Raw genomic sequence first — 21,294 nt, forward strand, 5'->3', positions numbered from 1 at the left:
AGATAGTCAGTTTAGCCACCGGCCCCAGAACCACTTGTTTCTTTCAGGCACTACACTACTTGCTCTAGGCACGGGGGCCCTCAGTTGCACCCCATAGCCTAGAGCCGGGAAGCAGGAGCAAGCCGTTCTAGGTAACTCTGAAAAGTCTTAGCACGCCCTCACCAATCCTTCGGGTCTGCTCCCTGCAGCGTCTTTGCCATATATAGTCACTCAGAACAGCTCTGCACTGGGATAGTATTTATTTTTCCTTGGCAAAAAAGTCAAATGCTACATTTTTAAAAACAGAAAATCTCAAGACAATCAAAAGCATCACAGGAGACGGTCTGGCAATGGCACAAAACATCCTACAAGAGTTTTGTTTTCTTAAACACACAAGTCAGTTTAAAAAGACAGAAGTTCTGTGAGAACTAAGACATCTACAGCCTGTAGTTTAAGAATAGAAAAAAATTAAGACAAAAGATTCACAGCATCCAGCATTTTGCTTAATTTCCTGTTGATAGCACCTATTTCTCTAGATTATAGGATGATTATTCTAAAACCTGTGGCATATGCTGTGTCCTATGGTGGGCCTGCCGCTTCCCTCCCCAGCAGCCCCAGCCATTATGAGAATACTCATTTGACACAAAGAGAGCATGGAAGAACTGGGGAGCAACCGAGAAACTGGGTGCAGGTGTATGACTGCATTTCTCAGGCAGCACTGTGTGTCTCAGGGTACTAGGGTGGGGAGAGCTTCCTTTCCACATGATGTTCGGAAGACAACAACTGGCTTGACAGTCGGTTGCCTGCAAGTTAAAAACAAAAACAAAAAACCCTTCACACTAAATAGTTTGAGAGAAACAAGCAAATTACCAGTCACAGCTACACTGTCACATGCAGTGATGCTGGCACAGCCACCTGTCACTACCCTAGGAATGAGCCAACAGAGCAGGACGGTGACTTCCAACACTAAGCCCCGCTGCACTGAGAACAGATCCCACACACAAAGCACTCGCTACAAACCACACCTTCCTGGACAGACAAATTAGAAAATACCAGCAAAACCCCAAGAATGGAAGGTTTCTCCTGCAAGTCATGAACAGTAACCACACAGGCTTGAGACTGCCTGCTCTCCGTCAGATCAGAGGCAGGAGACGGGGGAGAGGATTGTCTTTATCTAGGCTGTGAAGTCGCCTGCATTCCCCAGTCTGGGCGAGCAGACAGGAGGTCGGGAGTGGAAGTAACACACATGTGGGCATTCCTGCGTGGGTGGAAGGACAGGTAGGCCTGGACAGTTTGGAGTCCTGGGATGCAGCCTCCCCTCCCATCCGGCTTCTCTAACTCAAGGGTTTTCCTGGTGTGTCTGTTTCTCTTCCTACAATGTCGGTCCCAAAGCTGGACTCTGAGTAAAGTTGTTTCTTTTATAAATACTTTAATTACAGATAATCCTCATTCCAAGTAGTATCAGTGATGCAGTACCAGCAGGCACACAAGTTCACACACACAAACGCACACAGACACACACACACCACACAGACACACACACAGAGACACACACGCAAAGGCTCCCACACTTTCACAGAAAGTCGGACAGCCACCACACGATTATAAAGGGGCCCTACCTCCGTGAAGTAAGGGTGAGAATGACTTTGTCATTTCAGTGTAAAGAAGCCAGAGGAAGGAGAGGGAAAAATAAAAAGGGATTTGTAACAGTGTTTGCTTTAAAAAGCAGAAGGGGGAAAAGTAAAATTCTAATTACTGCAAAGTGAAAACAAACAAAAAACCCAGAACAACAAACCACCAACTGACGTAGAACGTCCCAGCTTTTGGATTTCTGCATAGAGCCTCTTCCTAGTAACTGCCTGACCCAGGAGCAAACTCTGTTTGCATAGACAGGAGAGCCTTCCACAGCTAGGGAAATCAAAAGACCAAGCAAGGAAACTGAGGGTGGAAGTTAGTGTAAATCTGCATTTTGGGAGAAAGTTAGTTGTCATTAACTCCACAGTCCAGCATAGTTTCCGTGGAGCCCAGAAGGGAGGGGGCCCCCTGCCACAAAGAGTTTCGTTCCGGACGAGTCGTAGCAGTGGGTGTAAACAGCATTGGGGAAGAAGTCAATGTCCGAAAAGTAATTCCTCCAAGTTTCATCATGATTCTGTGGGAAGATGAGGAGACGGTTAGCACCTCTAGGAGAGAGTAAGAAGGGACAGGGAGGCCTTCTGGTCTCTGCCAAAGGCAGGGATTCTATCACCCACCATCACACAACTGGCTCTCAAGGAAACGGGCCTCATTTTTACCAGATAAAGAATTGTTACATGAGCTCTTGCCTTCTTGCTCCCACTCTGTCCCCTTGCCCCCGCCCCCCTCACATGTTCATGGCCGGCCTCTACTCCTCTACTTCTCTCCTCTCTCTTTCTCTGCCTCTATACTCTCTTAACTCCCCTCCCCATGCCCTTAATAAACTCTATTCTATACTTAAAGAAAAAAAAAAAAGAATTGTTACATGAAAGCAAGTCTTCCCAAGACAACTTTCCCAGTCAGCCTTGTTAATGATAACTCACTGGCAGCAATGGCAGACGGTTCCTTAGCCTTCCCGCTCTGCTGTCACCGGGAGAAAATCTGAGGCACAGCATATTTTCCTAGGCCTTTCACTTTTTTGCCACCCTCCGCCTCCAGTTTACAGAGAGCCGAGATTACAAGCATCTGCACCACCACCTTCCTCCTCCCCTGGCGCCAGTGTGCAGACACAAAGGCAAAGTCAGGGAAGGGGCCTTTCTCTGCTCTACGGAATGCCAAAAGCAAAAAATCAAGGAGGGAAGACTGGAGGGTAGACAATCCCTCGCTGAAACACAACCATCCTCTCAGGTCTGGGCTTACTCACCAGCCAGCCCCTGCCAGTAGTTAGTTTCAGATTCTCCCCTGCGAGTCTGGGCTTGGACCCATAACAAGCTGAGAGCCTCTCTTCCAAAAATCTCTGAGCTCGGATGTCATAGAACAGCAGGGAGCCCTGCCCTGTGCCCACAGTGATAATGTGTTCATAGAAGCTCACTGATCGAATCCCTGAGAAAGAAAAACACAGAGCAATTACAGAGTGTACACCCGAAATGACCGATGGCACTGTGCCAATGGTTAAGCAGAACTCTCTGCTAATGAGCTAGATTACTGGGAAAATCTACATTGTTTTGTGCCAAAGAATATAAGTGTGTCTGGGTTCTTTGTGCCCCACAGCCTTGAACAGCACGGGCATCACCTTTCACAACTATTAGCTCTTCTCTATCACATTTCGTACACCGTAGCCCACTATTCTCTCCATATTACCAGCATGACAGGACTTACTGGTAGATGTTATTTACAACAAGTTACATCTTCTTTGGATGAAAGGGAAAATACATCTGCTGTACCTGTGGGTTAAGTACAATGGGTACAGGTGCCTCCTGACATCTGTGTAGAGCTAGGGACCTTTGTGAACCAGTATTTCTTTACACAAACTACATCCATTAACAGTAACCAAAACCTTTTAAAAGCCAGGCATGATGGTGTATGCTTTTTTGTTTTGGTTTTTCGACGCAGGGTTTCTCTGTATAGCCCTGGCTGTCCTGGAACTCACTTTGTAGACCAGGCTGGCCTCGAACTCAGAAATCTGCCTGCCTCTGCCTCCCCAGTGCTGCTGTGAGCATTTCATATGGGTGCTGGAGCCTGAACTCAGGGCCTCAGGAGTCAGCAGTCTTGACCACTCACTCGTCTCATCTGCTTTCTTACACAGGATTCTTGGAGGGAGCAAACGAGTCATCAGAACAAAGGACTCTGAAACTTAGAGACAACAGCAGCACAAGTCTTCCACTGAGGAAGGTGAGCGATGGCCCTTAGAATTCACAATCTGGGCAGAGGCTGGGAACGGGTGCAGCTCAGAGGCAGGCCATTTGCACACAAGCACAGACTCCCCACTTACTCATCAGAACGAAAACAAGCATTTTCTTTGGCTTCTCGAGGTATAATTGTCAAACCTTACGCTGTACATAGTTATCAGCACATCCAAAAGTGATCTCATGCTCTTCTGATTCTCCACCCCGCACCAATCCAGTGTCACTCAGTTTGGAAGAACGTTAGCTCAGGCTAGTTCTGGAGGACTAGTGTTCACTGCTTATCTCCTCACAGTGGTTTGTACCAAAGGTTTCTACAGCCTGGACACTCTGTTCTACAGGTAACTAAGTTCCTCTATTCTGTTACCAAATACTTCTAAGTGTTACACAGGGATCCCTGATCTTGTTTGCAAATCTAAGAAGAAACAAAAAGGTGAAAACCCATTTCAATGTAGCTATAAGCCTGCAGGGACACACAGGGACTTACCACTGCCTCGTTCTCTGGAGCAGACAGACTTGACGTTGTACGATGGCTGCCGTGGATCCAAGAAGGAGACATGCGCTTGAGAGCCCACTGCATACACTGACCACTCACTACCATAGGCCAGACACACGTTTTCTCGACAATATGGCAATTTGGTGGAAAGGAGCTGAATTGAGAAAATACACACATTCATGATAACATAAAATGAGCATTGCTCTTGTGTTCCTTCATCTGTAGGCTTCCTTTACACACAAACTACCTAAGTCAGGGACAAGACAAAGCCTAGTAAACTAGTAACTTCTGGATTAGGGGAAAGGGAAAACTGGAATCAAATAATCAGAATGCCAGGAAAAGCCAAGAACTATAGTTTATTTCTAGGACTGAGCCCTCTGTATGCCAGAGAGAGTATACTCCATCCCAGGTAAACTGAGTCAGCCTTCATCTTTGATCCTTGAGGACTAGAAAGTCTAGTCTCTGCCTGCAAGCCTACTGGAGCGCAAAGCTGCTGTGACACAGGGGACTGTCAATTCCTTGAGCCTTATCTCCTCCCGACAAAAAGCTTATTACAGATGTTATAAGTAGCACAGGCAAGATGTGAAGAATACTTTACTGTACAAAAACATTGCTAGCAAGTATTATAAAGAAATCTATTTTTTAAACTGTGCTGTTGCAATCTCGGGTCTCATTAAAAGACTTTCCTGGGCTGGTGAGATGGCTTAGCGGGTAAGAGCACTGACTGCTCTTCCGAAGATCCTGAGTTCAAATCCCAGCAACCACATGGTGGCTCACAACCACCCATAATGAAATCTGATGCCCTCTTCTGGTGTGTCTGAAGACAGCTACAGTGTACTTATGTATAATAATAAATAAATATTAAAAAAAAAAAAGACTTTCCTGTAATATACCAGCACTGTAAGGCCAAGGGTGGACCCCAAGCTTGAGAGAAGCCAGGGCTACCCAGTGAGCCAATCTTTTAAGAAATAAAAACTAGGGCTGGAGAGATGGCTCAGTGATTAAGAGCACTGACTGTTCTTCCAGAGGTCCTGAGTTCAATTCCCAGCAACCACATGGTGGCTCACAACCATGGTATCTGATGCCCTCTTCTGGTGTGTCTGAGGATAGCTACAGTGCACTCATATATGTAAAATAAACAAATCTTAAACAAACAAAACAAACCCCAAAACCATTGGGATGGCACCTCACATTTGTAATCTGAGCATCTGGGAGGCTGAGGCAGGAAGATCACTGGTTTGAGGGCAGCTGGGATTACAGAGTTCCAGTCTAGCTTTGCTAACATAGTATGACCTCATCAACACAAAAACCCAAACTGAGTATAGTGGTGCATGCTTTTGATCCCAGTGTTTAGGGGCCAGAGGCAGATGAATTTCCAAATTCCAGGCTAGCCTGAACTAGTTCCAGGACAGCCTAAGCTATACAGAGAAACAGCATATCAAAAAAACCAAAAACAAACAAACAAACAAAAAAAAAAACCCCCCCCAAAAAAAACAAAAATCCACTCCATTTTCTCATCATCTAACAAGATTAAGAAACTATTTTAGTTTGATTAGTTTTCAGTTGCCAGGAGTTCCTAACATTCAGGTTTTTCCACCTTGACAACCTTACCAGACAGTCACTCTACAAACCAGTGCTTAAATAAGCTGTGGACTAGACCACTAGTACAAAGGGCAACTTTCCTGGGCACCCTGCAATCTGAGGCCTCTCTGAGGGCCTCCTTGACGATACAGTGGGGAGGTAGAGTTGGAGGCGTTCTGGGTTAGTGCATTCAGAGTCTGTCTGTACTGAGAGCCAGTCTGAAAGAAAGAAAGAAAGAAAGAAAGAAAGAAAGAAAGAAAGGAAGGAAGGAAGGAAGGAAGGAAGGAAGGAAGAAAGAAAGAAAGAAAGAAAGAAAGAAAGAAAGAAAGAAAGGCAGGCAGGCCTTTGCTTGCTTAGGCATGGCGGTGGCTGTCAGTATTTTCCAGTCTTTGAGAGGTTCTTTAGAGGCGAGAAGACAACAAGCTTAAGGTCAGACTGGAATAAATTAAAAAGAAAGATCCCCAAACAGACTTTGCCTCAAGAGAGGCAACACCAGACTCATAACTTCATGTTCTTCACAATTCTATCCCCAGACCTTGGGCGAAAGGTGTTTTGGGCAAATCCACTAGGACTCTGGGAGAAAGACAGTATTCTAACCCTATGGTAAATTATATAAAACTACCAACTCATGTTCTCACCTTAGACAATGTATTTTCAGCCTTCCAGAGATGAAAGTAGCCATCTAGCGATACTGCTCCCAATTCCTACAAGAGCAACAGAAAAGAAGTTACTACATGACCTGCAGTAAACTGAAGCACCAGACTACGCAGGGGAAGAAGCTGAGAGCTGGGGCTCCTCTTCCGCCCCCCCCCCCCTCCTACCCCAAGGATGCCAGTGATAAGCGCTCACACACCCATGCACCGCAGCTACACAGTATATGCGATTCCACAAGCACACAAGCACACATCTGTGGGTAAAACTGTCCTTTCTGCGCTACTCATCTTCCTGACATCCTTAAGCAGGTTAGAGCGCAGCTCAGGTGAAAGACTGCTTTTCTGTAGGTGCAAAGAGAAACCTACTTCTAGTGAACCACCTTTCAAATGGGGCCCTTGTGTATGTGGTGCACATACACCCATGCAAATATGGACGCATGACACCCAGACACGTAAACTTTTTTTTTTAGATTTTATTTCTTTATTATATGTAAGTACACTGTAGCTGTCTTCAGACATTCCAGAAGAGGGCATCAGATCTCATTACGGGTGGTTGTGAGCCACCATGTGGTTGTTGGGGTTTGAACATAGGACCTTCGGAAGTGCTCTTACCCGCTGAGCCATCTCACCAGCCCGTAAATATTTTTTTAAATGAATCAAATTGTGTCCATTTTAGATTTCACAAAAGCCTGTCTCCTCTCTGGGCTCTGAGTCCCCTCTTGAATTCTGCTTACACCCTCCTCACTTGTCAGGAGGTCTCACCCAGTGACCGGTTGGAGGTGTGAGATAAAGAGGGCAGTCAAGATGGGGAGCTTAGAAACAAGGCCAGTATGCAAATCAAACCCAAAATAGAGCACCTGAAAAGGCACATGCAAATGAAGCAGGGTCAGTTTAGAGTGGTCCTGGGAAATTATGACCACAAACATGCTCTACACAAATACAGCCAAGACACAGGCTGGGCTTCACGGCCTCAGTTGTAACCGCTCACCAGCATCCCTCGGCCTCTAAAGACACACTCTGGGCATTTAAAACCGAGTTACATAGCAAGCACTGCCTTGGAGGGACAAGGAGAAAGTCAGTAGGGACAGGCTGCTGGAATCCCTTGGTGAGTTCATACCTTGTTCTTGTTGTTGAAGGCTAAAGCCCGCACCTTGCAGTTGTCCGGGTTTGTATCCTCCTTGGGGATATCCTTTAAGGCCTTGTGAGTGATGTGAGCATACACAGGGACTGGTGACACGTTATGTCTTGCATCACTTTTGGTCAACACATCATCTGTCACCTCCCAGAGTCCCATAGACCCATCCCGTGAGCCTGCAGTATAGGACATTCACAGCTGTCAGCTGTAAGTGACCTCCACAGTCAACCATACAGAAGACCATTAGAGGCCTTTCATTTCAACATCCAGCCTGACACTGAGGCGTGGCTACACAGCCCACCCCAAACACTCAAGTATTCTTTAAGACAGATTTCTTCCCTCTGTAGCCTAGGCTGGCCTCAAACCTGCAGCAGTAGGTCTGCCTCAGCTTCCTGAGTGCTGGGTTTACAAGCATGAGCCATCGTACTTAGTTCAGATTTCTTCCCTATACTTTTTCCTCCAGAAACATCTCTTTATATTCAATTCGAGGGAAGTCCATAGCCAATTTAAAGAGATTTGCCTGCTTCTGCCTCCTGAGTGTAGGATTAAAGGCATGCACCACCATACCTGGTCAAGAATAAATTCTTAGTGTTGGGGCTACGACTCGATAAAGCATTTGTCTAGCATGCATGGAAGTCCTAGGTGCAATCCCCAGTTATCATGTAAAACCTGGTATGATGGTCTATACCTATGATCCAAGTCCTTGGGAGGTGTTCAATGTCAATCCTTAGCTGGATAGTCAATTTGAGGTAAGCATGAGCTATGCGAGAAGATCCCATATAAAAAAGTGTCTCTATTTTGGTGCTGGGAATATAATTCAGAAGTAGAATAGTCATCTGAGCACACGGACTTGAGCTATTGTTTTGACATCACTGACCCCCTAGTTATCCTGGACCTCTCTGTAGAACAGGCTAGCTTCAAACACAGAGATCTGCCTGTCTCTGCCCTAGGAGTGCTTGATTGAAAGTGTGCCCCACCATCTTTGGCTCCCGAGTTCAATTGACAAACAAAACTCAAATTATTTTCCTTAGCAAATAAGCAATAAGGAGCAAGTTTTCTTTTCTAGAGGCCTTGCGCAGCGCTGAGTCCACTCCCAGGATCTCATGCATTCAAAGTAAACTTTCCTTTGAACTTTTCTCTGGATGTACTACAAAGTGCTGCTGCAGAGCACACGGCTGGCCCATGAACTCCTGATCTTCCTCCTTTTGCCTTCCAACGGTTGGAAAGAAAGACAGAACTAACACTAAGATCTCCATATATGTGCCACGGCATGAGTATACCACACACAAAATAATCAATTAAAAATATAAGGTGGAATAACACACAAAATCTCCCAAGCTGGTGTAGTGGGTACACTTAAGAGTATCAACACTTAAAATTCTTAGGCAGAGCCCTTTAATCCCAGCACTCAGGAGGCACAGGCAGGTGGATTTATGAGTTCCAGGCCTGCCTGGTGTACAGAGTCAATTCCAGGATAGCCAGGGCCAAGAAACTGAGAAACCCGGTTTCAAAAAAACCAACCAACCAAACAAACAAAACAAAACAAAAAACAAACAAAAACAGCTTAGGCAGAGGGACTGCTGAAGTTCAAGACCAGTATAGACCACATATGAGTTCTAGTCCAGCTTTGGTTACAAAGTGATACCCTGTTCTGCCCCCAAAAATCAGTAGTGGTGAGGGGCATGAGGTGCATGAGGTAGGGGAGTCTAGGAAATGAAACTGAATGGTAAGGGCACACCATCAGCGTATGCATGCCCTATTTCAACCTCGTACCACCTAGCTAATGAGTAAATTAAAGTAACGAGACTGGGCACCCCGGCCCAGGAGCTTTCGTGGTTACTTTCTAGCACAGGATCATTTGTAATACTTGTCTTTGCTACACCAAATCTCCCTAAAGAAGGGCAACTTTACCAGACACTGCCATAGTATCGTTGATCCACGCAATAGAAAAGATCCAATCCTTGTGTCCATCCTTAGAGAGTGACATGTACAGAGAGGAGAAAACACAAACAACAACAGAGGTTAGTCAAACAAGGGCCACGGTGAAGTCTTCTAAAAAGCGTGCCGGTCTGACTGAAAATGCATCTTAAAAATCTTAAGTATGGAAGGGCATGGCTGCATATCCTGTAATTCAGGAAGCTGAGGCAGAGGATCCAAGTTCCAGGACAGCATGAGCCATATATGGAGACCCTGGTGCTGAACAAACAGAGCCAGCAAGATAGCTCAGCAAGTAAAGGGGACTGACTGATGCCAACTCTCATGGCCAGACAGAAGGAGAGGACTGACTTTCTCAATGTCCTCTGACCTCTACACGTACATCTGTACACACACAGATAAATGTAAAGCAACAGCAGGCAAAGAAAAACGTGGGTCTCTGATGATCTTGTGAGGTAAGACCTCATAATATCTGGGGACAATCAAAGGTACAATAAGCCTGGCAGTCCTGCAGACAGTAAGAATGCCCAGAGGGGCACACACTGTTAATCCCAGCACAGGGGAGGCAGGAGCTCAGTGAGTTTGAGGCCAACCTGATCTACACAGGGAGCTCCAGGATAGCCAGGGCTACATACCCTGTCTCAAAAAACCAAAACCCAAAAATAAACAAACAAAAACCCCCAAACCAACAACAAAAACAAAATGTCCAGAGAGCAGGGCTTCCAGCTTTCTACCCTGGAGCCCCGTCTCCTGCCTAGAACACTCCCATGGCTGGTGCTCAGTTTTAAGTGGCCCTGGTCACATGTCTTCTCACTGAGCTTTCTTTGCTCTCTGAAACAGTGCTCCCCTGCTGTTTAGAGTCCATCCCCTTAGCCTGCGGGTACCCCTCCTCTATGGCATGTCACCGAGACCAACTTGTATGATCCACATACTGACTTACACACCACTCAACACTATACTGCAGGCAAGGGCTTTATTAATTTCATTCATGCTATACTTCTGGAGCCAAAACAATACCTGACTATGGATGGATCGGTAAGTTTATTTTCTGACAGAGCAATGAGAGAGATGTGGACCCTCTGAATTGAAAAACAGCCTGTTATTGGCCACAGCGATCTGTCATTTTGTCCCTTCTATCAAACATATGTGCTGGTTCTTTCCTATGGGACCCCAATGTCCACCCACTCTGCTCTCTTCCACCCCTCATCCCCTGAAACTAACTACAGCCAATGAAACACTTACATCACCCACACACACAGGATCTAAGGTAGGCAGGCGGTAGATGGCAAGACTGTTTGGGTTGTCTCCTCCAGTGGCGAGGAGAGTTCTAGAAGGATTCAGTTCAATTGCATGGATACCACAGCCCTGCTGAGTCACCCCTGCAGGTTCCCGGTCTTTCAGAATGGGAATCTTGGTGATCTGGCCTGTCTGGACATCCACGACAAAGAGCTGCAAGAGAGATGGGGCACATAAAACAATAGTGTCGATCTAATTCAGTCAACACTGTTAAATCATCTGGGAGAGTTCCATTAGAGCCTATTATATAGCAGACCCTGGGAATTTTCATTGTTTTCTTTCTTGAAACAGGGTCTCACCGTGCAGCCTTAGCAAGCCAGGAACTATGTAGAACAGCTGGCTTCCAACTGACAGAGATCCACTTTCCTCTGCCTCACAAGTACATACATATAGCACCACGCATAGCATTTATTTACTTTGGAGACAGGGTCTCACTGTAGCCCTGACCGGCCTGGAATTCATTATGTAAACCATGTGCTACCAAACCCAGCAGGAATCTCAACCACCCTCAATGTGCCAAATCTCACCTGATCTCATCAACTAAGCAGGGTCGGGCCTGGTTAGTACTTGGATGGGAGACCACCTGGGATACCAGGTGCTGTAGACTTGTACTAAATTTTGGCCAGGCTTAACATGGGGTCAGTCCCTTCCTTCCACTGTGGGTTCCAGATGTCTTCAAACTCAGAGGCAAATGCCTTTGCCCACTCAGCTGCCTCGATGGCCTCTTCATATTTATCGGTACTACAAAGGTTTGGCACAAAATGTAATGGCATACACCTAGAGAGAGCCCAGTGGTTAGGAACATGTACTGCAAGACCTCGAGTCTAAGCACCTATGTAAGGTGGCTCAAAAGTATCTGTAAGTACAGCTCTAGAGGGCCTACATAGGCATCTTCATTAACATACACACGCTTATACCTATATATATGACTAAGTAAAAGAAACCTTAAAGTAGTAGTGTACAGTTCCTGTATTGTTGGTTTTGCAGGGCATTTAAACACTTAAGTGATCTGAAAGGTAGAGTGCTCACTCAGGCAATCAAAACCATCATCTTCACTTCCGTACTTGTGCCTCATGGGGGACAGAACACTCTGCCTCGTCACAGCAGGCTTGGGGACGCGGGGAACCCGGCACAGAGTTGCTTTCCACAGGACAAGGGCGCGGTTCTGAGGCAGATCCCGGCTACACTCCGCACTAACCTACTGGGACCGAGCCAGGAGCTGGCAGCACAGAGAGGGAAGCCTCAGGCTCTGGCTCCCTGAGCCTCCCCTTCCAGGACAGGGGGACACGCAGAGGCTGCTGCTGAGGAAAACGTAAGATTAAAAGCAATGGATGCAGGTGAGGGTGTGATGACGTATAAATGCACACCCAGGACAAAGGCTTTCAGGAAAGAGAACCTTACAGTTACTAAAAACGCAATACTCTTTCTAAAATGAAATCTACCACAGAAAGGAGAGCAAAATGTAAACTGGTTTTCCAGACAAGAAGATAAACAACTCTGGGCCAGCAGGATGGCTCAGTGGGAAACCACCTACTGCCGAGATCCCCGAGAACCACGTGGTGGAAGGAGAGAATCAATTCCCTCGGGTGTTTCCCTCTGATCTCCACACCCACACATGTTGATAGAGATCTTGATACTGACATTAAAAAGGTGGGTGGTAGTGGTCCAAGCTTTTAGTCCTAGCACTTGGAAGGCAAAGGCATGCAGATCTGAGTTAGAAGTCAGCCTGGTTCTACAGAGTGAGTTCCAGAACAACAAAGGCTATACAAAAAACAAACAAACAAACAAACAAAAAACAACAAAAGTCAAACCAAAACAGTAGGGAATAAAGGGGAGAGCCAAGACCAAAAAGGAAACCACAGTTGCACAGTAGGCCAGGAAGGAAAACAGGCTGTGTTCGCCATCTGTCTTCTTCCTGCTCTAAGAAACTGGCCCTCAGCAGCAGCTTACAGGGTTAGCTCAGTGTTCCCAGGCTCTGGCTCATCAAGAAGGAAGAGCATGGCAGCAAGAGCTTGAGGCAGCCATGGTCAGGAAGCAGAGATGAAGGCTAGCTTCTTTTTATTCTGTCCTATATCCTAGCTCAGAACTAGGGTAGGCCTTTCCACCTCAATTAACCTAACGTAGATAATGCCTTCTGGTCATACACTGCATACTTATTTGTGGGCGTGTTTGTTTATGCATGCAAGCACGCAGTTCCATAGTGTGATATACCTATGGAGGGCAGATGGCAACCTAAAGGAGTTAGCTTTCCCCTTCTACCACTGAGTGCCAGTGATTACACTCCGTCAATCGTGATACCCAGTGCCCTCCCCTGCTGAACCATCACACAGGGGCACCATACTTTGTGTATGTTCAGTTCTGAACCAGGGTCTCCTGGTATTTCTATACACTATCTGGGCCTGTCCTTAACCTTACTTTGTCCCAGGATAGTTTCTGATTTTATTTTATTTATTTATTTATTTATTTAAAGATTTGTTTATTTATTATATGTATGTACACTGTAGTTGTCTTCAGACACTCCAGAAGAGATCTTGTTACAGATGGTTGTGAGCCACCATGTGGTTGCTGGGATTTGAACTCTGGACCTTTGGAAGAGCAGTTGGGTGCTCTTACCCACTGAGCCATCTCACCAGCCCCCCTGATTTTATTTTAAAGACAGTCTCATTATGTAGCCCTGACTGACTGTACTAGAATTCAGTATGTAGATTGGATTGGCCTCTGAACTCAGAGATTTGCTCTCTTCTTTGCTCCCAGGTGCTGGTCTTCCCTACTTACTTTCTGTTTCTTTGTTGATACAGGGTCTCACATAGCCTCAGCCTCACAGCAGATGACCTTGAACTCCTGATCCTACCTCCCAAGTGCTAGAGATACAGATGCAAGCCACTCTGCCCAGCTTTCTTCAGCTTCTCATGGCCACAAGTACTTTACTGTTTAGGCTCACTAGCAGTTAATGAATACATTCCTTATTCTTCAATATTTATGCTCTGTCCATAATTTTAATACACGTGGATGATCAAAAGTTGGGCATGGTGGCATATGTATATATTTGGTGCTTTGATTTCTACAGGAAACCAGAGCCTCATCTTCTGGTAGCAGCTATTTAATCAGTAGATGAGAGAAGACTTTCACACCCCAACAGAGTATTTCATTGTGTGAGAATTGAACCCTGAGCTTCAAATACATATCTGTTTCTCAGAAACAAGATATTTTTGTAACAATACAATGGTAACGTTGTTTTCAAGACAGGGTTTCAAGGTGAGGTCCTGGCTGTCCTGGCACTTGCTCTATAGAACAGGCTGGCCTCAAAGTCATATGTGTACCTCTGCCTCCAGAGTGCATGTGCCACCACTACCCAGCTCAAATAATCATTTATAGAATATGTATTTATAAACAGCATAACTAGCATATATTTTAAAGTTGAGAACAGTTCCCCTCCAGCCTGGACTAAGCTAGCCTCATCATGCAGTCCACCACAATCTCAGTCTCACAGCAGCTATCCTGCCTTGGCCTCCTGAGTGCTGGGATTAAAGGCGTGCATGCTAAACCACTGCCTGGCTCACGGTAATATTATCTCAGAACTTCAGGAAATCTTCACACTGGCCCAGGACTGTCAGTCTAGGGCTGTTTCAGTGAAAAAGTCTGATATCAAGATAGTCAGGGCCCAAATTCTAGGCCCAGTTTCTCTTCTCTTATAGAAGAGGAAAATTTAGCCTGGTGTGTACACTTCAGGATAGTCCTGGATGTTTCCAGGGCAAACTTTAACTTCTCTAAAGTCACAGGAAACTTTTTCTTTCCTCTTCTCTTCTCTTTTCTTTTCTTTTCGACGGGGTTTCTTTGTGTAGCCTTGGCTGATCTGAAACTCACTCTGTAGACCAGCCTGGCCTCAAACTCAGAGATCCACCTGTCCATGCCTCCCAAGTGTGCGAGTGTGCTACTACTGTCTGGCTTTTCATTCTGGTATTGGTGTCACACACCAATACCAATAAGTATGTTCTTGGACACGGAGCTATACCCATCCCCACCCCCAACTTCTCCCAGGTGCTGGTATTTTAACAGAACAACGCCCAGCTGGCATGGTAGCACCCAGCAGTAATCCTGGTACTGACTGTAATGCCTATCAAAGATCCAGCCAGGATAGAAGGCCATGAGGACCAACAGAGTCAACACATATCCAGCAGCCCCAAACCTCAAATAAACTACTCCTGAAATAAAGGGATCACACATTTCAATTATGCACATGTTATCAAGTGGAAGTACAAATGCATGGAAGTGCTCCTGTGAGTTCACTATGGTGACTGGAGATGCTGAGAAGTAAAGTGACATGTCTGGTCCCCACAGCAGAGGTCAGGCCTGACATTTCCTACAGTGTGGCATAGTCCTGAACTATAAAGATTTTATTAATATCCCAAAGAGAAAAACTGCAGTAAATAATTACGATTTTGGTAATCTGAACAGATCATCTCAGAAACCATTAACATTACAGCTGCTTTCTCAGCACTAATGCTTAACCATTCTACTTCCAAAGTCAGGCTGCCCCAAAGGTCTCCCTCCTATCTGACAACCAATTGTAGTCATTACTATGACGTCCATCAGTGAACGCAGCAGCACATCCAGGCACAGGACTGAGGGATGAAGAAAAAGCAGCCCGAACAGAGTTAACCTGGTGCTTTGGCTGGGCTTTGGTGTTCTGATAAAAATATTAATTTTACAGAACATCTCTAAATGGAGGTCAAACATGACTCCTGTCAAAGCCACAGCAGACTAACCTGGTGAATAGAAAAGCTGCTTCACCATTGCTACTCACAGCTTTACTGTCCTTCTAGACCCTTTCAGAGAGCAGAGCTATTTGTTTAAGACTTCTCCCCAAACACCTGACACAAATCCTTCCCAAATCCTCCGAGGAGCACCGCCCCCCGCCCCCCCTCCCCCCAATTCACTAGCTAGAGCAAATGATTTTTATCTTTTTTCTACTGCATGCTCCCTGGGAGTTTCTTGCTAGAGGGCATCATGCTGAGAAACAAATCCTTTCCTAATTTAAATATCGTTGCCAGGAGGGGTTTCTTGCACAGGAAGCAGAGGCAGGAGGCCAGTGAGGGTTAGAGGTCACCCTCAGCTACACAGTAAGTTCCAGGGCAGCAAGGGCTATACTGGGAAATCCAATCTCAAAACACTAGCTAGTTCCACACAAGGGGGTGGGGGGTTCATGCCCATAATTCCAGTATTCAAGAGCTAGAACCAAGGGGCAACTCTACCACCAGGAGTTCGAGGCGATCACAGACTACCCTAAGCAAACAAAAAGCCCAACAAACCCTTCTGAGTAAACAAAACTCCTCTAGGATTTAATTAGAAATATCTAATATCAGGCATTTCTCTTTAAGGCACCGGCCCCTCCCTCCCCTTTTCTTCACTGTTTTTTGTACTTTTTTGGTTTCCTCTGGGCTCCCCATTTGCTCTGTAGTAGTTCCCGCCTGGTAAATACAGGTGAACCCCCAAGGTTATGAATATAGCTTCCCTTTAAGATTAGAGGCCCTTAGCCATTGTGGCTCAATAGTACTCACCTTTGAAAAAAAATCACTGGAAAACTAGGAACTGCCCCATATCCTGCCCATAAAACACTCAAAACAAAATAAAAGTCTGAAAATTTAAAGGAAGGGTTATGTGACAGAAGCCAAAGTGTCTTTTCTTTCATAGTAACACAGCAATTTCATGGGCAGTGGTGGCGCATACCTTTAATCCCAGCACTTGGGAGGCAGAGGCAGGCAGATCTCTGAGTTCGAAGCCAGCCTGGTCTACAAAGTAAGTTCCAGGATAGCCAGGGCTACACAGAGAAACCCTGTCTCAAAAAACCAAAAAAAAAACAAAAACAAAAAAAAAAAACCAAAAAACAAACAAACAAACAAACAAAAAAACACCAAAAGCAAAAAACCCACAGCAATTTCAATACTCTTGTAAATTAGTAACCCCCATACTGAAGATTTTACCTTCTCCTAAGTATCAGCCAATTGATAAAAGCACATCATTACCTCAGGTCCTACCTGAGTTGTCTCACATCTTTCTCTTCATCCTCTCCTTCTGTCATTTAGATTTACCCCATTATCTCTCACAGTAAAAACCCTGGGTATTCCTCCTGCATTTTCTTCTCGTAGAGCAGTACTCTAACCTTATGGTTCCCATATCTCTCCATTCCCCTATAAAGTAATCTTAGATGATCAATTTCCACAGTCTAACCTATTCCAACTCTAGATACCTGAAGCTTGTTGTACGGGAATCTCAATCTCTCACACAGCGTGCTTGCTTGCTTGCTTATCTACCTACCTACCTACCAGAGACATGGCCTCTGTTTACAGCCATGGCTGGCCTTGAACTCGAGATCTACCTGCCTCGGCCTCCTAGCTAGTTTCCAACCTTCAACCAGCACACCAGACAACAAACCAGGAGACCCACCTGCCTCAGCCTCGAGTGCTACAGTCTCACCCTGCTACTTTCCAGAGAACTGGCATACCAGATAATGCTATCACTATTTTACAGAAACAACCAATGGCAGTTGGAAGGTGGAGAGGCAACAGGCTTAGGAGTTCAAGGCAGTCTTTGGCTACATGAGATCAGATTGCAACCCATCAACAGAACCAAAGACAGATGGTAAAAATAAGAAGTATTTGCCAAATGTCAAAAAGCCATGGCACACTATTCTTGGTTCCCTGCTTTGGTTCTAAAAGCTGAGCAAAGAGAAAACAATACTATAAAAACAAAACAAAACAAAATAAAACCAACCAAAAAGAAACCAAACAGTGCTGGGCCATGGTGGCGCACGCCTTTAATCCCAGCACTTGGGAAGCAGAGGCAGGCAGATAGATCTGAGTTTGAGGCCAACCTGGTCTACAGAGTGAGTTCCAGAACAGTGAGTACTATACTGAGAGATCCTGTCTCAATAAAAACAAACGAAAATAACAAAATCCAGCTTGGTTATGTGAGATGTGTCTCTGACTCTCTTGCCTGTTCTTGGGACCCCTTTCCTGCTATCGGGTTACCTTGTCCAGCCTTGACATGAGGTTTGTGCCTGGTCTTGTAACTTGTTATGCCTTTTTCAGGAGATATCCCTGGGAGGCCTGCTCTTTCTCAAGGGAAATGGAGGAGCAGTGATTTGGGAAGAGAGGGAAGGTGTGTGTGTGGAGGCTAGTAGGAGTGAAGGGAGGGGAAACTGAGGTCTGGATATAATGTATGAGAGAATTAAAAACAAAGAAGAATAAAACAGCTGGGGCCCAGCACTTGGGAGGAAGAGGCAGGCGGATTTCTGAGTCCGAGGCCAGCCTGGTCTACAAAGTGAGCTCCAGGACAGCCAGGGCTATACAGAGAAACCCTGTCTCAAAAAAAAAAAAAAAACCAAAACAAAACAAAAAACAAAAAACAAAACAAAACATAACAGCTGGGGCTGGAGCACTGGCTGCTCTTCCCGGGGACCTAGGTTTGATTCCCAAAACCCACATGATGTCTAACAACTGCCTGTAACTACAGTTTTAGAAGATCCAATACACACTTCTGACCTTCTCAGGCACTCTGCCCATGTGGTGCACATCCATATACACAAAATACCCATACACATAAAAATGAAAAAAAAAAAAAAAACAGAAAACAGTCAAGTGTGGTAGTACCTGTCTATAATCCCAGCAATTATGAGATGGCGGGAGAGGAGCAAGGTTTTTGAGGTTGCTTGGGTATATAGTACAGCCAACATGAACTACATAAGACTCTGCCTCAAAACAAAAGAAGATAACCTCCACTATTTCCAAGTATTCGTCATAAAGACAGAGAAGACAGAAATAGGTATCAAGTGTTAATTAGGGGACAGGAGCATTTGACCACAACTTTAATCCCAGGGTTGGGGAGGTAGAAGCAGGCAGATCTCTTGTGAATTCAAGGCCAGCTTGCTCTATATAGGGAGTTCCAGGACAGCCAGGGCAAAGAGAGAAAGGGAGGAGAGGGCAAGCAAAAGATGATGAAGTGAGGAGGCACTTAGCTTCTCACTAAGGCTGAGGACATGAGTTCCATCCCAAGAGCCCCCGCGGTGGAAGGAAGGACCAACCCCTGTCCTGACCTTCACATGCTTCTGTGGCAAGCACAGCACCCACTAACACATGTGAAATCTAAAAAGTAATTAACATAGGCTTTTAACTTAGGAAGACAGAAGTAGGCACCAAGAGTAAATGTTTACAAAACGTATTACGTTTGTTCTGTGTATGGTGTTTTGTCTGCATGTCTGTCTATGTAGCACACATGTGCCTGGTGCTCATGCTTGTGAGCCACCATGTAGGGCTGGGAATCAAACCCAGGTCCTCTCAAAAAGCAGTGAATGCTCACTCTTTACTGTTGAGCCATCTCTCCAGTGCCAAGCTAAAAAAAAATTTTAAGAGTAAATTCAATGATTAGTAATACACTCATCTTCAAAATACTGTCAGCAGACTATCAAAAGAAACAGGAGACACCTTTTCTACTCCAAGCATCAACAATGACAGTTTCCTAAACCACAGGGCAAGACTGAAATCAGAAAAAGGAAGTTTTGTGCAGGCTTGCTCGTAGCACCTAGTTTTGCAAGTGTTATGTGTAAAACAATATTTAACAGAAGTGAAAATTTGGCCCCAGCCACCGTAGTATTACTTCCTTCCTCAAAACTGATTAGAATTTTGCCTATGACCTTTATAAAGACACTACCAGTACTTACGGTCTCTGGCAGTTTTAGTCCTTTTTTTTTTTTTTTTTTTTTAAACACTTTTATTTATATTTGGTAGTGGGCATGCAGGCCACAGCAAGCACGTGTAGCTCAGCTTGAGGGAGTTAGTTCTCTTCCCATTACATGGATTTTTGAGTGTCAAAGTCAGGTTGGCAGGCTTGGCAAGTTTTGCCCACTGGGCACCCAAGGATTTTTTCTTTTTAAAATTTATATTATTATTATTACTACCACGACGACTACTATTATTATGTGTTGTAAGTGTGGTGTATGTTTCAGAGTGTGTGGCATGTGGAGGTCAGAGAAATCAACTTTATGAAGTCCCTTCCACCTTTTTGTGGGCTCTGGGGATCAGCATCTTTCCACTGAACAATCTCACAGGCCCAAGGTTCTTGATGTAGAGTAACCTTTCTTGTAAATAACCCCAGATACGTTTTGGTCGAGGGTCAGTTTACTCGCCATTCTAACATTACCTGTTATTATCCACACTAGGTGAGTTAAAAACAGAGGGAGGGCTAGACAGAACCATTTCCCCAACTCCAGTCGTACGTCTCCTAGCATCTAGTCTCCTAGCATCTACGACTTCTGAGATGTCTTGCCATCTGCACACTTCCATTCCAATCATATCCACTTCCTTAAAAAGATAAACCACTGCACAGACTTTTAAGTGTCCTTGTGCAGGAGCCCTGCTAATCATCTCTGTAGCGTCCCAATTTAAGTATGTGTACAATGCTAAAGCAAGCACCACACCCACTCTTTTGACTCTTCTAGCTTGTAACCATACTGGTTACATAGTTTCCTGATAAGATTTCTACTCCGATTACTTACAACCCTTACTCTCTTTAAAACTGCTCCCTTACTCTCATGTCATAATTTTCCTCTCTTCTTTGCAAATGCCCATATGCCACTAGGCACACACACACATTTGTCCCAGAAACTAATGATATCTTTGAGTTTTGTTTGTTCTGAGACAAAGTCTCAACTCTAAACCCCTGCCTGACTTGGAACTGTAACAATTCTATTGCCCCAGGCTCCAAAATGCTACATTTGGATTCTAATATACGAAAAAGTATTTGTCTCATTTCTACCTTCAGAGAGGTGCTTACTACTTCTAACTATGTCAAAAGCTGGTACACAGCAATGAAGTGGTCACTACGGTCACTACCGTGTACCCTAAATGATGCTGACATCAATTTCTGTCTTTGAGGCCTCTTATCTAAAACACTAGAAGCAGCAACATACAGAGTTAGGGGACCTAAAACACATGTTCATTTGAAGGGGTCGGGAGACTCAGAAGTAAGAAAAGAAGCAGAAAAAGAGGACAAGGTCACCAATGAAGGAGGAGGGAAGACAGAGAAGCTGATGGGAGCACGTTTCCCTCAAGAGCCCAGACCCACCCTACAGTTTACTCTTTCCTTGAGCACTTCTTTGTCCTAACACTTCTAATTAAAAATCTCAGCCGGGTGGTGGTGGCACACGCCTTTAATCCTAGCACTTGGGAGGCAGAGACAGGTGAATTTCTGAGTTCCAGGCCAGCCTGGTCTACAAAGTGAGTTCCAGGACAGCCATGACTATACAGAGAAACCCTGTCTTGAAAAACTAAAAACCAAAAATAAAATAAAATAAAATAAAAATCTCTTAAT

General features: G+C 45.0%; 1 protein-coding gene and 1 non-coding gene across 4 annotated transcripts in view; both read right to left on the reverse strand.

The window, feature by feature from the left end:
* Window positions 1-224: 224 nt before the first annotated feature.
* Window positions 225-21,294, reverse strand: part of Dcaf12 (DDB1 and CUL4 associated factor 12) — a 24,480-nt gene continuing 3,410 nt past the window's right edge. For 2 of the 3 annotated variants that reach the window (XM_021159620.2, XM_021159619.2), the window contains exons 3-9: window positions 10,876-11,082; window positions 9,610-9,670; window positions 7,681-7,874; window positions 6,549-6,614; window positions 4,321-4,483; window positions 2,855-3,033; window positions 1,392-2,128 (exon numbers count right to left, since the gene is read on the reverse strand). In XM_021159620.2, coding sequence (XP_021015279.1) covers window positions 1,970-2,128; window positions 2,855-3,033; window positions 4,321-4,483; window positions 6,549-6,614; window positions 7,681-7,874; window positions 9,610-9,670; window positions 10,876-11,082 — 1,029 coding nt within the window. In that variant the 3' untranslated portion in view covers window positions 1,392-1,969. Of the gene's footprint in view, window positions 2,129-2,854; window positions 3,034-4,320; window positions 4,484-6,548; window positions 6,615-7,680; window positions 7,875-9,609; window positions 9,671-10,875; window positions 11,083-21,294 lie in introns of all 3 variants that reach the window. The other variant, XM_021159618.2, reaches the window with a different exon arrangement.
* LOC115030924 lies at window positions 20,289-20,396 on the reverse strand. Its single transcript, XR_003836524.1, has one exon. It is a non-coding gene; the product is annotated as a U6 spliceosomal RNA (small nuclear RNA).

This window comes from Mus caroli, chromosome 4 (assembly GCF_900094665.2).
Source record: "Mus caroli chromosome 4, CAROLI_EIJ_v1.1, whole genome shotgun sequence".
Lineage (NCBI taxonomy): Eukaryota > Metazoa > Chordata > Mammalia > Rodentia > Muridae > Mus > Mus caroli.